The sequence below is a fragment of the Opisthocomus hoazin genome, chromosome 8 (genome assembly GCF_030867145.1).
Source record: "Opisthocomus hoazin isolate bOpiHoa1 chromosome 8, bOpiHoa1.hap1, whole genome shotgun sequence".
NCBI classification, from domain to species: domain Eukaryota; kingdom Metazoa; phylum Chordata; class Aves; order Opisthocomiformes; family Opisthocomidae; genus Opisthocomus; species Opisthocomus hoazin.
In genome coordinates, this window is record NC_134421.1 from 15,846,045 (window position 1) to 15,858,783 (window position 12,739).

Genomic DNA, 12,739 nt, shown 5'->3' on the forward strand with positions numbered 1-12,739 from the left:
CCCACTGCTGTGCCTCTCTGGTGGCAGGGCGGGGGGGCCTGTGGGGGCTTTGCAGCGCTCACAGCCAGGGTTTAATTTCTATTAATAAGGCTAATCGGCTAAAGCCCTGGCCATTGCTCGCACTCCCTCCCTCACCGCCCCTCCCTGTGGCCCCCAAGGGTGGGCCCAGGCTGGCGGGCACCCGCAGGTCCCCAAGGGAGCGTGTCTCCCCCACGCCGAGCCACCCAGGGCAGCCGTGATGGCCCCAGGGCTGGCAGGGACCCTGCGTCCTCCTCCCACTGCGTCCTCTGACCGAGGCGAAGTCCCGGCCCCTGGAATGGCTACAGAAGCATCATTCTCCATTTTATTAAAAAAACCCCAAATCTTTTCTGCAGGACAGTAGGCAAAGGAGCAGGGCAGCAGCACCGGGTACTGTCACCTGTCCCCGCCTCGCCCCAGGGCTGCGCCAGGGGGAGAAGGGGCAGATGCTGCCATGAAAGGGCACGGCTGCCAAAGGGGTCGAGAGCAGAGAGCTGCGCACTGCGGACCCCCGCAGCCGGACCACATTGATGGAAGCCTTCTTGTGGCCTCCTCCCTTCGGGGTTCCTTCTCCTGGTCGCAAAAGGACTGCTGGGTGAGCGTCCTTCTCTGCCCACTGCAGGGCTGGCAAAGCTTCGCCTTCCCCACCCTGCTACCCCATGTTGCAGACGATCCTACCCACCCGTCCCTCCACCTCCCACACCAGCAGCATCCCCTCTCCCAGGCCCCCAGCACCAGTAACACCAGAATTCTCCTGCTCGAGTACAGTAACATCACACGGGGAGGGTGGACGGGGGGCAATCCAAAAAGAGCAGCAGGGATCTGCTGCTGGCCAAAGCACACCAGACAGCCAGGCACAACGCGGAGGGAAGGGAGGGGAAAAGAGAGATTACTCCATGAGTGGTAGCACTAGGTCGCTGCCCAGCTGGGGTCACAGCCTGTCACTCGTATGCCTCCCCCTTCCCTGCTGAACTTCTCTGCTGTCCGCAGCCCCGCTTCATCGGATGATGGGTGCCGAGCGGTCGTTGGTGACCGTGGGACGAAGCTTGACTGTGGCGAAGGGGTTGGTACCTCTGGAAGGGGAAAGGAAACCGGCAACCATCAGGAAATCTGTGAAGACCATGCAGGGGTCTCGCTGACCAAGCAAAGGCTACTGAGTCCTGCCAGACGGCCACCTCCATTGCACAGAGGAGAGTGTGGTAAAGCTGACTGCTGAGTAGGTTTTCTCCCTCTCTAACACACCCTGCTGCAGGTTCCCATGCGGTCCCCCTTGGTCTCCTCAGGGCTTCTCACCCTCCCTCTTCCATAGGATGAAGAAGGGACACTAGCATAAGGCTGTCCCTTGTGGTAGCACTCTACACTTGTGGCCCCTGACCCTCCAAGCAAGGAGTCAGGGAGCAGAAAGAGGCCACAGCACCGTGCCAGAAACACGGAGACACCAACCCAGCTGCAGGGGGAAGGACAGCGGGGATTTACAGCAAGTCTCATCCCCACAGACCTGACTTCTCAAAGCTAAAAGCCACACCTCTTACGCCTCAGCCCTTTCCAAGCAGGCAGAGCTGCCTGAATCACGTAGCTCCACGCTCAGGCTGCAAGCTGCTACTGTGGCTCTTCCAAGATGGATTAGGAGGAGCATGCAGGTCTGGCCATCTGCTCAGGGTGTATCACCAGAGGGAGGAGAGAGCCTTCCCAGTCAGCCAGGAAAGCCCACCTCTGTGGGCCCACCGCCTGTTCTGGAAAGTGGCTGTGTGTTCCTTCCCCCCAGGCACTTCCCTGTTCCTCCCACATCTGATAATCCAAAAGATTAAATAACAACAGTACTGTAACAATGCCCCCCTGTCTGACGATTCCAGGGCACAGCTCCGCGCCTCACTCACCGTGGGAAGAGTTCAGGGGGCTGCTCAAATGCGCCCAGTTTCTGCGGTGAAAAGAAAAGCAGCAGTGAGCGATCTGGGGTGAGGAGGGGAATGATGAGACAAAAGCGGGGCAGGAAACACCACACACAGAGAGGAAGATTTCACAAAACGCTTAGGTGAGTTAGGACCCCCAGCCCTATTGACGGGGCTCTGACTCCTTATTCGTCCAAACTTTGCGTAATCCCACAAGTTCACTGCTACAGATAACACCCTGATTTCTGTGGTGGGAGGTTCCCCCTACACCACAGGTTCCCCGTTCCCCTGGGACACCTCCCTTTGTCTTGGGGGAGAAAGGAGATGCCTCAGATCCCCAAAGTGTCGTGTCTGAAGAGCACAGCAAGCCATGACAGTCTGAGCTACACTTCACCCTGCCAGCACAGCCAGAGATGCCCCCCTCACATTGCCCACGCACCCTGGAAAAGAGTTCATCACCAGGGCCTTCACATGGTTCCTGCGTCCACAGGGAACTCAAGAGCTGTAGTGCTGCATCCCACCCTACACCACACTGCTTAAATGTGGACCAACCTTATGGAGAAAGATGGACCTAGGCCCTGTGGCCCTTCTTCCTGGCCAGTAGGTAATGAAGGATCAGTGACAACTGGCCTACCAAAGCACACCGGTTTCTGTAGCTGGTGGCAGACAAGAAAGCCACGTGTGGCTATCTGTGTTCCAGCTGGGAAGTCAAACACACACCCATTTGCTGCTGGCTCAACTGGAGGTTGTGTTGGGCGGAAGCTTAGAGCAAGGCCAAGTCTTTCCAGACTTCTCTTGAGGCTCAGTTTCTCTGCTATGGTACTCTAAATGTTCCACATGCTTCATTGCTCAATCCCAGGTCTATCCCTACACCTTAGACCCGGGAACCACATGGAAAGCAGTGGCCCAGAGGTGGGTACAGGCTGCAGAGTCTGTTCCCCTCTGTGTTGTGCAGCCTGAGGCTCCTCGAAACCACAGAACAGGACATGAAGGGAAAAAATAGTAATTAAACGTTAAATTTTTCAGTCCTTTGAGCCACCAGTAGCCTGCAACCTCGCACTGGCCTGGAACCATCGACCAGAGATGAGGTTTCCCAGCTTGCTATGAGACTGAGCAAATAACGCCCCACCGGCAGCACCATCCTTCCCTCTCCCAGGTCCTCACCTTTAACTGTCCTCAACTTTAACTTTGACTGTCCTCCCCACTCCATTCCCCACAGCTGGAAGCAGTGATAACAGGAGCCATAAGCCAAGGGTTGGACACAACTTGTTCTAAGACTCTCCAAAATGGCTGTGCTTTCAGCCTTTGCCCCCTACCTTTTCCCCTACTCCAGCTGTGACTTTAACCCAACCTTGGCTTGAATTTAGAAGAGGAGCCCTATGAAACTCCCCTACATTCTCTGAAGGGAGAAGTAGGATGGCATCTCTGTTAGCTGGTCACCCGCTCCCAGCCCAGCCTGATCACTCCATGGTCCTACTATTAGCAGAAAGAGGTGCTGCCCTGGAGCCACCAGAAATCAGGCTGGGAGGTCATGGAGAAAAGGACTGAACTGAAGGGCCCCTGCTGAGCAAAAAGAGAGAAGAATGACAAGGGCAGTGGCAGAAAAGCAGTCCCTCGAGAGAGGAAAGCCAGGCACTGAGGACCTGCACACAAAAGGTTGACTGGCAGGGGCCACCAGGACATTGTGGCATGGGAACAGACTGGGTGAGACAGGCCAGTGCGAACACGACCCCTTAGGTCAGGAAGGGAGGAGGTCACACACCAACATCTGGAAGGTGTTTTTCTTTCTCAACAGGCCAAGGCAGAAAAGGTGTGCCTTGGAGGATGAAAGTCAGCAGTGATAGAAAGACGTGGCCCACTCCACACACACCCACACCAGTCACCCTCCTGCACTCACCTTGGAGCCAGAACTGACCAGGGTGGCCACCCCACTCTGGTGACTGCTAGGACCCACTGAGAGGGGAGCTGGGTTCAGCAAACTGGGCTGGGCAGCAGCAGGCCAGTAATTGCTAGAGGAAGGAGTGCTGGGACGGTCCAGAATGTCATCCATACTGTGACTGCTTCGCAGTGGGAAGGACCTGAGGAAGAGGAGAAGGCAGTGGGGTGAGAGTTAAAGACAAGGGACAGGGAGCAGCACAGGTGCTAGCCACAGCATGTATCTATGGGATGTCTCTGCAGAAAATACACATGGCTTGGACTGGCCCAGCCACGAGCACCTTTCAGAAGATATTTCACGTGTTAGGGGAGCCATATGGGGCAAGCCTGTGAGATCTTGGGTCATGGCAAGGCTCTCAGCAGATGCTCCAGCATCTGAGGACTGCAGGTCTCCAACGGACACACCCCAAACAGGTAGCCCATCGGTGTCACTGACCTGCCAGGAGCCACTCCAGCTCCTACCTGGCCAGTTGCTTCCCTGTTACCTGGTGGCTGGCTCCTCCATCTCCCTCGCATCCTCCAGAGGCTTGACATAAGCTTCGGGGAACCAGCCGCATCTAGGGCACAGAACAGAGATGAATGAGGTCCAGGCAACATGGATTGTGGTTCTTCAGACCCAGCTGCCCACCACTTCTGATTTATACCCATCCCACGCATCAAACAAGCCGCTGCTGCCGCTACCATGTGTGACAGGGTTTCTGCACATCTTTCATCCCTGGGTGGGGCACAGGGTTATTGCGAGACAGTCCTTGAGCTTGGAGCAGGACTCGCTTATCTCAGAGGTTGTGCAGAACACCTGCTACCAGGAGCAATGCTGGTGCAATCCAGGAAGAGACGCTCTGATTGAGCGTGGTCGCCATGAGCAGCACACAAGGAAGCTGTGGAAATCCCTTCTCCTCTAGGCAAAGCAGCTCCACCCCAGAAACCCCTCCACAAAGAAAGGCACTGCTTTTGCTCATCTCACGCCTGAGTGTGAGCTTCCCTGCAGAGCAGGGTGCAGGGATGCTCTGTGGAACAGGGCAGGCTTTGCACACAGGCGTTGGCTGGCAGCACCACAGAGAGTAATTCAGTAAGCGCTGGGTGCAGCAGTTTCCGTGCTCTGTCTGTGCTGGAGGGTGCGGCGGCAGTTGCAGTGTGAGCTGAGAAATGCCAGGCCTCTCAGGTAACTCCGGCAGTTCACGGCCTGGAGTTGGGTCCCATGACAGGAGTTGCTCAGTCACACAAGCTGGGACGGGGCCACTGCATCCCTGGCTCTTTTACCCAAAGCTTCTGGAGCTTTCTCAGGCAGCTCGTCCACGGTCACCCTGCCCCACTGCATCTCCTCAGCTCAGAGAGCCCCCGTGCATCACCATGTCCCACACAGATGGTGGATGAGACAGTGCCCAGGGCACACCAGGAGGGGAGGTGGGCAATAATTTTGGGTTTAAGCGTCTCAGCTCCAGACCCAACAAGCCTGCATCAGCCTGCTGGGCCAATTTACAGCACGGAAGTCACGTACGTGGACGAGCCCTCCAGCTTGCCATACAGCCAGCCGTTCTGCGCGTCCGGCATCAGCACCGTGATGACATCCCCAGGGTCAAAGCGCAGCAGGGTCCGGTTGGCGCCCGTGGCGTGAGGCACAATAGCCTGCACTCTTGCCATGCCGCTCCTCCTCCTGCCTTCGCCGCCGCTGCTGGCCTCGCCGAAGGAACCCGAACGGGAGGTACGGCCAGTTGGGAGCAAACCTGCAGGGAGGCATCAGCAGAGTCTGGCTGGAGTCCAGCACCCTCCTGCATGACCCATGCTGCCTCGAAGGGACCAGCGCTCCCCCAGTCAAATAATGACCCTGGAGGCACAGATGGCCTTTCTCTGCAGGCAGAGGGCAGGACATAGCATGCGAAAGGGTAAAACATTCATCTTGCAGGAGAATATCAACTCAAGCTGAAACCACTTGCTCTGCACTATGTCCTCTTTGGCCAGATGTCTAGGGCATAGGCACCACCTGCTAAATGGCTGGCTGATGTCCCTCTTCCCAACCCTGCTAGAGAAACTGAGAATTTGGGTTGTTTTCCTCTCCCCCTGCCCTTTTTTTTTTTTAAACACTTTAAGCTGAAATTTTTCAGGAAGGAAAAGCAGGTGAGACATGAGGTAACTGGCTGGGTTTTGTAGAGCAGGGTAATATTTAACCTGGTAGAGCAAGGGAAGGTGCATTACCAAAATGGGAACTCCAGTAAGAACCAGCCCTCATGGTTCAAGGAGCCTTGAAGATTGCAAACCTGTGGGTTCCCCCCATCACACAGCCAGTCAGGAAACCTGGCCTTGTTCTGCACAGACCCTGCTCTGAAGGTTGTGCTCATCCCTGCTTCATTCGGCCTTGCCCTCCCCAGCTCCCGTATCCACCGTCTTCTCGCCATGCTTAGGAATGTGGCTGAGGATCAGCAGTCTGATAGAGCAATGGGCCCTCCCCAAACCCAACTCTGTTCCCAGAGAGGCCAAACCATTGTGTGTGTCCCCAACATTGTTCCCAGGCATGGGTCATACTGGCTGATGGTGTCCTCCGCAGCGGCCGCCTCTGGGGCTCTGGTTGAGGAGACAGCATCATTTCTGGAGGCTCTGGAGAGAAGACGCTGGATCTGCTCCCAGTCATAGGAGAAGCAAAGTCCCCAAGGGGTCTCTGGGGCTGTTGGAAGGAAAGCAGGCTGAATCCACAGGGGCTGCGTCAAATGGGAGATGCTCTGAGAGATACCCAGTCCCTCTCAGAAAGCCAAACCCAACACGCTCCCCCACTGCAGCCAGACACACGCTTCCCTTCACCTTGGAAGCTGGACAAGGCAGCAAGTACCACAGCCAGCCAAGGGCAGCCTGAAAGGGGCAGCTGCAGCCTCGCCACCCCCAGGGCGGAGGCTGTCTGTGGGCTCCTCACCATCTCAAGGTGGGTGGGGGCGAGCCGGCCCGATGGATACCCCTGGCCGTGGGAGGCTGCCAGAAGCCCCTGTGAGTGGCTGTTCGAGGGGTTGCGGCTGGCCTCCAGCTGCTCCTTCCACTGCGGCGCCTTGGTCTGGATCACGCCCCGGGCCTGGGGATGAAGAGAAGAAGAGGAGGCGATGGACAGGGCAGAAGAGCCACAGAGGGAGCCCAGGGCTGCCACCTGCTTTAGATTAGGGACCAGGTCCTCTCACAATGAAGTTTGTGGGAATGGCTAAACAAGCCCTGCAGGAGTGAATCTCTAGGCTGGCACCCTCCAGCAGAGACCTCATGGTCTGAATGACCCCGCCACAAACACCTACATCGCCCTTCCCGCTCCCATCACTCACACACCCAGCTAACCCCACGCGAGCACCATCCTCACCCCCAGCCATGCTCTCTCAGCCCAGTACAGTCAGCCTGGACCCCACAGCAAGAAACGAAGTCGAGTTTCCTGTCCAGTCCACACACAGATGCTGCCTTCACCCAAGGGGAGTCTCAGCCCCGGGTCCCTCCTGCCTGTGTTTTTTCCCTCCAGCCACGCTGCCTGCTCCCCGGGCTCCGCTCCCCGGCAGGCCGGGGCCGTACCCTGCCGTAGAACTGGAGGAGAGTGTTGTAGAGCATCTGGTGCTTTTCAGCCAGGAAGCGGTAGCGGCGTTTCTCCTCCAGCTCAGCCTCCCGCTGGCTCTCAGAGACGAACGCCTGCATCTCCGAGCGCAGTCGCATCACGTTCTCCTGGGCCACAGGGGAAAGCGGGAGGAAGGGATCAGTGTAAATGCGGCAGAGCGGGCTCACATATGGCAGGGGAAGGGGTGATACAGGTCATCGTGTCTACCGGCTTCCCAGTCCACTCACAGTGCTGGAGCAGCACCGAGGAGCTAGAGCAGAGTGCCACGGACCAAGTCCTTGCTCACTGAAGCTTGCTAAATGAGGCAAGAGCTTGGCAGGAGTGAGTGCCACAGGTCAGCATCACCCTGCAGAAAAGGAGTTTCCTCCTTTCCAGAGAAGCCTGCTGCCTTTTGAACACTAGGGACAACGCCCTGGCTTTTAGGGAAGGACAAGACTGCTCAGAAAGCAGTCCTGGCTCCAAATAAATCACCCAGTTCTTCTTCCAACTCCCCTTCCTGCACTTGCTGCTCACCTTCATCTCCCGGACATTTTTATCACGGGCCCTCTCCATTCTCCACAGTTCTGCCATGCACTTATCCAGGTTGGTGGCTCTGCGCTGGTACTCCAGCTCATACTGCTTCTGGCTTTCCTGCCAGGGAGAAACCAGGCTGGGTGAGGAATCGGAGGCCCAGCCACACTGTGATGCAGCGGGGGTCCTGCTCCGATGGGTAGCTGAGCATCTGAGCCCCCCTGAAATCAGGCTTCACCTGGACCTCTTATAAAAAGTCTTTCTTTACCTTTCTTTTCATTTTGAAGGGCCCCAGAGTGCTAACGAGCCTCAGGATCTCAGGAGGAAAAACTGGTGCCCAGCTGCCCCGGCACTGGGAACAAGCTCCCAGGCGTCTGTCCCCCTCCATGACACTACCCACCAGCATGGCCAGCTGGGCCACAGTGCCACAGGACCCACACCCATGCAAAGGCTGTGGTTCGGGAAAGCTGGGAACTTTGCTTTTGGGATGCCAAGTCTTTCAGCCCCATTGAAGCATTTGTCAAGTCCCACTGCACAAAGGAGAACAGCTGCCTGCCCTCTTTAGCCCTCCATCCCCAGCCAAGCTATGGAGGGTTTGGTCCATGACAAGAGAAGAAGATAAGGACCCCTAACTCCCGCTGAGGAAAGTCAAGGAAACACCTTAAGTGCTCAAGCAGAAGCCCTTGGGTAAAGGGGAGAGGGAAACAAGGAGAGTTGAGGAGGAGAAGGGAGTTCATCACTCACACTGATGAACTGCACATCCATTTTGGTGTTCTTCTCCATGTGCTGCAGCAGGTCCACGTGGAAGGTCTGAGCCTGGAAGAGGCGAAGGAGTCATCACCCTCATCCCTTCACCAGGAAGAGGCCAAGGAGTCATCACCCCCATCCCTTCACCACATGAGCTAGTGACTCCTTTGCCACCTGGACACCACAGAGAAGCCAGAAATGGGCACGTTAGGGCTACCACGGAGCAGCCCTGCAGGCTGGGGGTCGACACCCAGAACCCACCCGATCATTAAGCCCTGAGTTTCGGCACGGGCACAAACAGCAGTGTCTGGAAGGGTCAGCATCCCCTCCGCTGCTGTCCCACCACTGCCACCCAGGGAACAAGGGGACGGCCTCGCCACATCTGCAGAGCCGGGCATTGCTCAGTCTACTGCACCCCTGCCACTGTGCTTGTGGAGAGGTGGTGACAGTCCACCAGCGGCACCAAAGACCGAACAACAGCCAGGCGCGGGGCATGCCAGCTCTGTCACATGCAGCAGGGACAGCAGGGAGGCAGGCCCCTGCCAGCAGGCATGTCAGAGGGCGGGAGATGCAGCAAATCGGGCAAATGCCGGCACGCTGTGGTTAAGGAAGTCCCTTCTTTCCCCACCTGCACCAACCCCTGGGAAAACCACTCACCACAACTTCCAAGTCAGAGCTCAGGAGTCGCTGCGCGTCAGACATCTGCATCAGAATTTCACCTTTGGGGAAAGAGACAGAAGAGGGTGGAAAAGTCCGGCAGCCATTTCCTTGTGCACCCAACAAGGCAGACCAGTAGCGTGCGACTCAGGCTGGATGATATACGGGTATGAAAGTCCAACAGATATCACAATGCACTGCTCTCTGCACCCTGAAAGAGGCTGGTAGCCTTCCTCCCCAGGGCTCAGCTCCACCACCGCTCCCCAGGCACTGCCAACGCAGGGTTGCTCCAGCCCATGAACCTGCCAGAGCAGCGCTCTGCTACAGCACATGGTGCCAGCGGGAAGCCTCGGCTCTGCCTTGGGCTCTGGGTGCTGGGTTTCTGCTCTGTCACAGCCCCTGCGAGCCCCATTTCCACCCCCAGTGGCACCCCAGGTATGGTGCACAGTTCTGGCTGTCCCGCAGGAGAGCAGCTACAGCACCTGCTGCTGATGCTGCATGCGGTCCCACTTCACCATGTTGGCGTTACGAAACTGCGAAGGGACGAGACTGATGATGGGGAGCAGAAGAGTGAGCTGGCTGGTGCAGATGAGGGTATGAGTCTGCAGAAGGGACACGTCTGCTGAAAGATTTTTACTAAAATGTTAAGTATCAGAGGAGTTGCCTGAATGTATTTCCAGCAGCCGTCATTAGGCTGCAGAATTATTTGTGCAGCTGAATGTAAGACCCTCAGCTCCGAGCTGCTGTTTCAGCTGGCTGCAGGCTCAGGAGGACAACATCCCATCAGCTGCTCTCAGTCCGTGCTCTCCAGCTTTTCCCTCACACCTGCAAGGAGGAGCAAAATGGTTCCTCCAAGGTGAAAACTTCAGCTCTGGGGCAGGATGCCTCAGCGAGGACTGGTTTCCATGAGAGGTCCATCTCAGAAGCTGGGCTCAGTCATTGATCTCAGAGAGATACAAGAGAGAGTGCTGGGGCCTTGGGGGATGTTCAACGATACACAATAAATTTCACTCTCACTGGATGGACAGGGCCTGGTGCTGTGAAACACTGTTTAGAGGAGCTGACTTCCTTCCCCCAGTACCTGGGAAGGTCTAGCTAAGGGGGAAGGCCAAAAAAATGTAACTGTGGCTCATCACAGGACAGAGGACAGCAAGTGGGAGGGCCTTACCCAGCACATGTGAGGTGGAGCTCTGCAGCGCTTGCTCTCCAATCTTCTCGATTGCCTTAAAATACACTTCGGCCGCTTTGGATAACGCTGTGAGGAGAGGAGAGGGGAGGTGAGGATCTGGCCTGCCTTCCCACCATCACCAGCCCCAGCACGCAGCACACAGGACAGACAACCCTTGGTACCTCGCCTATAGGCAAGGGCACCCCGTCTCCCCATCTGTGCCTAACGACAGCAGCGGGTCCTGGAGCAGGGGGAAAGTGAATAAGAGCAGCTGAGGACACGCCATGGGGGGGACCAGCAGCCCTGCCCTGGGTGACAGCAGTCCCTCCTGACGCACAGTGGACATTCAGGATGGACAGAGCAGCATGACCAGGAGCGTGGGCCATGCGGGACCCCACTCACCGTGGAAGGCACGCAGGTAGTTGTTCCCCAGGTACACCAGATTCTCCAGCGCGGGGTTGAACTGCTCCAGGATACTCTGTGGCCAGGCAGAAGCACGTTAACGCCAGTCTCCGCCACGCCGCAGAGACCTCATCAGGTCGCTGCCCTCCTGCTGCGGTTCGGCTGGGTGCAGCAGGGACCCGGAGAGCTGCCCCAGCCATGACGCTGGATGGCCGTGGTGATGTGCAGCCACGCACAAAGTCAGCTCCCTGCATCAGAGGTAGCTGGGACCTTCGGCTGCCATGAGTCCCCTCCAGCCAGCTGGGAGAGGAGCAATGCCAGAGGGCAAGGTATCTCGCTGGAGAGCCAAGTGGTCACCTGAAGGTGGCTTTCTCCCAAGGCCCCACACCCGCTGCAGACAGGGGAGTAACTGCAAGGGGATGTGAGCAGCCTTCCCCCTCACCCCTGAGCCTGTTGGGGTGAGGGCCACCGCTTAGTACCCAGGCAGGAACATGGCGTTTTCGTGGCCAGGATTTCGTGCCCTGCCGGAGTCAGCAGATTGCTAAGAGAAGGGATGGACTGCTTCAGACCAGCCTCTCCGCTCCCACCTGCTGTATTTATCAAAGGTTTTTATTGCCTACAGCAGAGATCAGAGGCTGGAACAAGCAATTCTCCCTTCTCCCAGCCCTCGCCACCTTGGTGCAGCACCGATGTGCATAGGGAAGCATTTGTGAGATCTGACTGCTCTTCCCAGCAAGGGGGAAAACGGCTGACTGAGTTCCAGTTTCCTACCAGCAATCAGGCCATGTCACCCTTCAGAAACACGCTCCATGTCCAAACCACCCCGGTTACCGTTCCTTCCCGGATCTGCCTTAAGACCCGCACAACCCTCCCCTCCTGCCAGCCATCTGCTCTCAAACACAGCCCACAGGAGCTGCTGCACTTCAGCCCAGGAACGGATCCAGCCCTCGGCTGTCCGCCCTTCAAGGGAGCCTCTGGCAAAAACCAGCTCCTCTCCGTCCACCCACACGTCTTCCCTACACAGACAGGAGCAGCTTCTGGTGTCAGCACTCACCTTATAGATGGAGATGGTGGATCTGTAGGACAGGTCCATCTCCGGAGACTTTTCCCTCTCCCACGGAGAAGCAAGGGGCAAAGGAGAGCACAAGGTGCTGTACTGGCCCGGAGGATGCCGCTTCTGCACAGCTGGCTGGATGGCAAGAGCCTGTCACTGGCAAGGGAAGACAGCAGGAAGACACAGACGTGCTACAAAGGGAATGGAGCGCTGCTGGAGTTTAATAATTCACCAGCCGAGAGGCTGGAACTTGATCTCTGGAAGTAACCAGACTCCAGGGAGAGAGGAATCCTGCGACAGCCAGCAAGGGCACGTGACTGCCTCCCTGCATTATTGATTGCGGGCTTGGTACCCAGCTCTCCCTGCCCCGACACCTGCGGAGCCGGCCACCTGCCAGAGTCACCGCACTACGGCTCGCTGCCGCTGTCACTGCCACCGCTCCGAGGTGGCTCGCTCGGCCTCGCTCTGCCGGCAGAGCATCTTTGGGTCCCTCGCACACGGCTTGCGGTCGCAGGCAGCGGATAGCAGCGGCTGGGGGAGAACGTCAGGTAAGATCAAAACAGGTTTCACCTCTTCCCTGCCCGCCGTTCCCCCACCTCTAGCTCTTCGCATCCCTCCCGCTCCCGGTCTCAGTGAGGCTCCGTGCCTGAACCTTCCTGCTCTCCCTGCCTGCGTGGAAGGAGCCCAAGCACAGATCACTCCGGGAAGTCCCTGCAGATGGTGCAGGTTTATAGAGGGGGTAGACCACATGCCAGGGACAAAAAGCGGAAAGGAGCTCAAGTTCTCAC

The 12,739-nt window shown here is 57.4% G+C and overlaps 1 protein-coding gene across 1 annotated transcript; it reads right to left on the reverse strand.

The window, feature by feature from the left end:
• Window positions 1–342: 342 nt before the first annotated feature.
• Window positions 343–12,156, reverse strand: BAIAP2L2 (BAR/IMD domain containing adaptor protein 2 like 2). Its single transcript, XM_075428310.1, has 14 exons — window positions 11,952–12,156; window positions 10,898–10,973; window positions 10,496–10,582; window positions 9,328–9,389; window positions 8,668–8,739; window positions 7,927–8,043; window positions 7,374–7,520; window positions 6,745–6,897; window positions 6,363–6,501; window positions 5,341–5,566; window positions 4,328–4,399; window positions 3,805–3,985; window positions 1,896–1,936; window positions 343–1,091 (listed from the first exon to the last, which is right to left on the reverse strand). Exons 1-14 carry the CDS (start codon window positions 11,988–11,990, stop codon window positions 1,016–1,018), a joined length of 1,488 nt encoding a protein of 495 aa, XP_075284425.1. The 5' UTR covers window positions 11,991–12,156; the 3' UTR covers window positions 343–1,015.
• Between the last annotated feature and the right edge of the window lie 583 nt (window positions 12,157–12,739).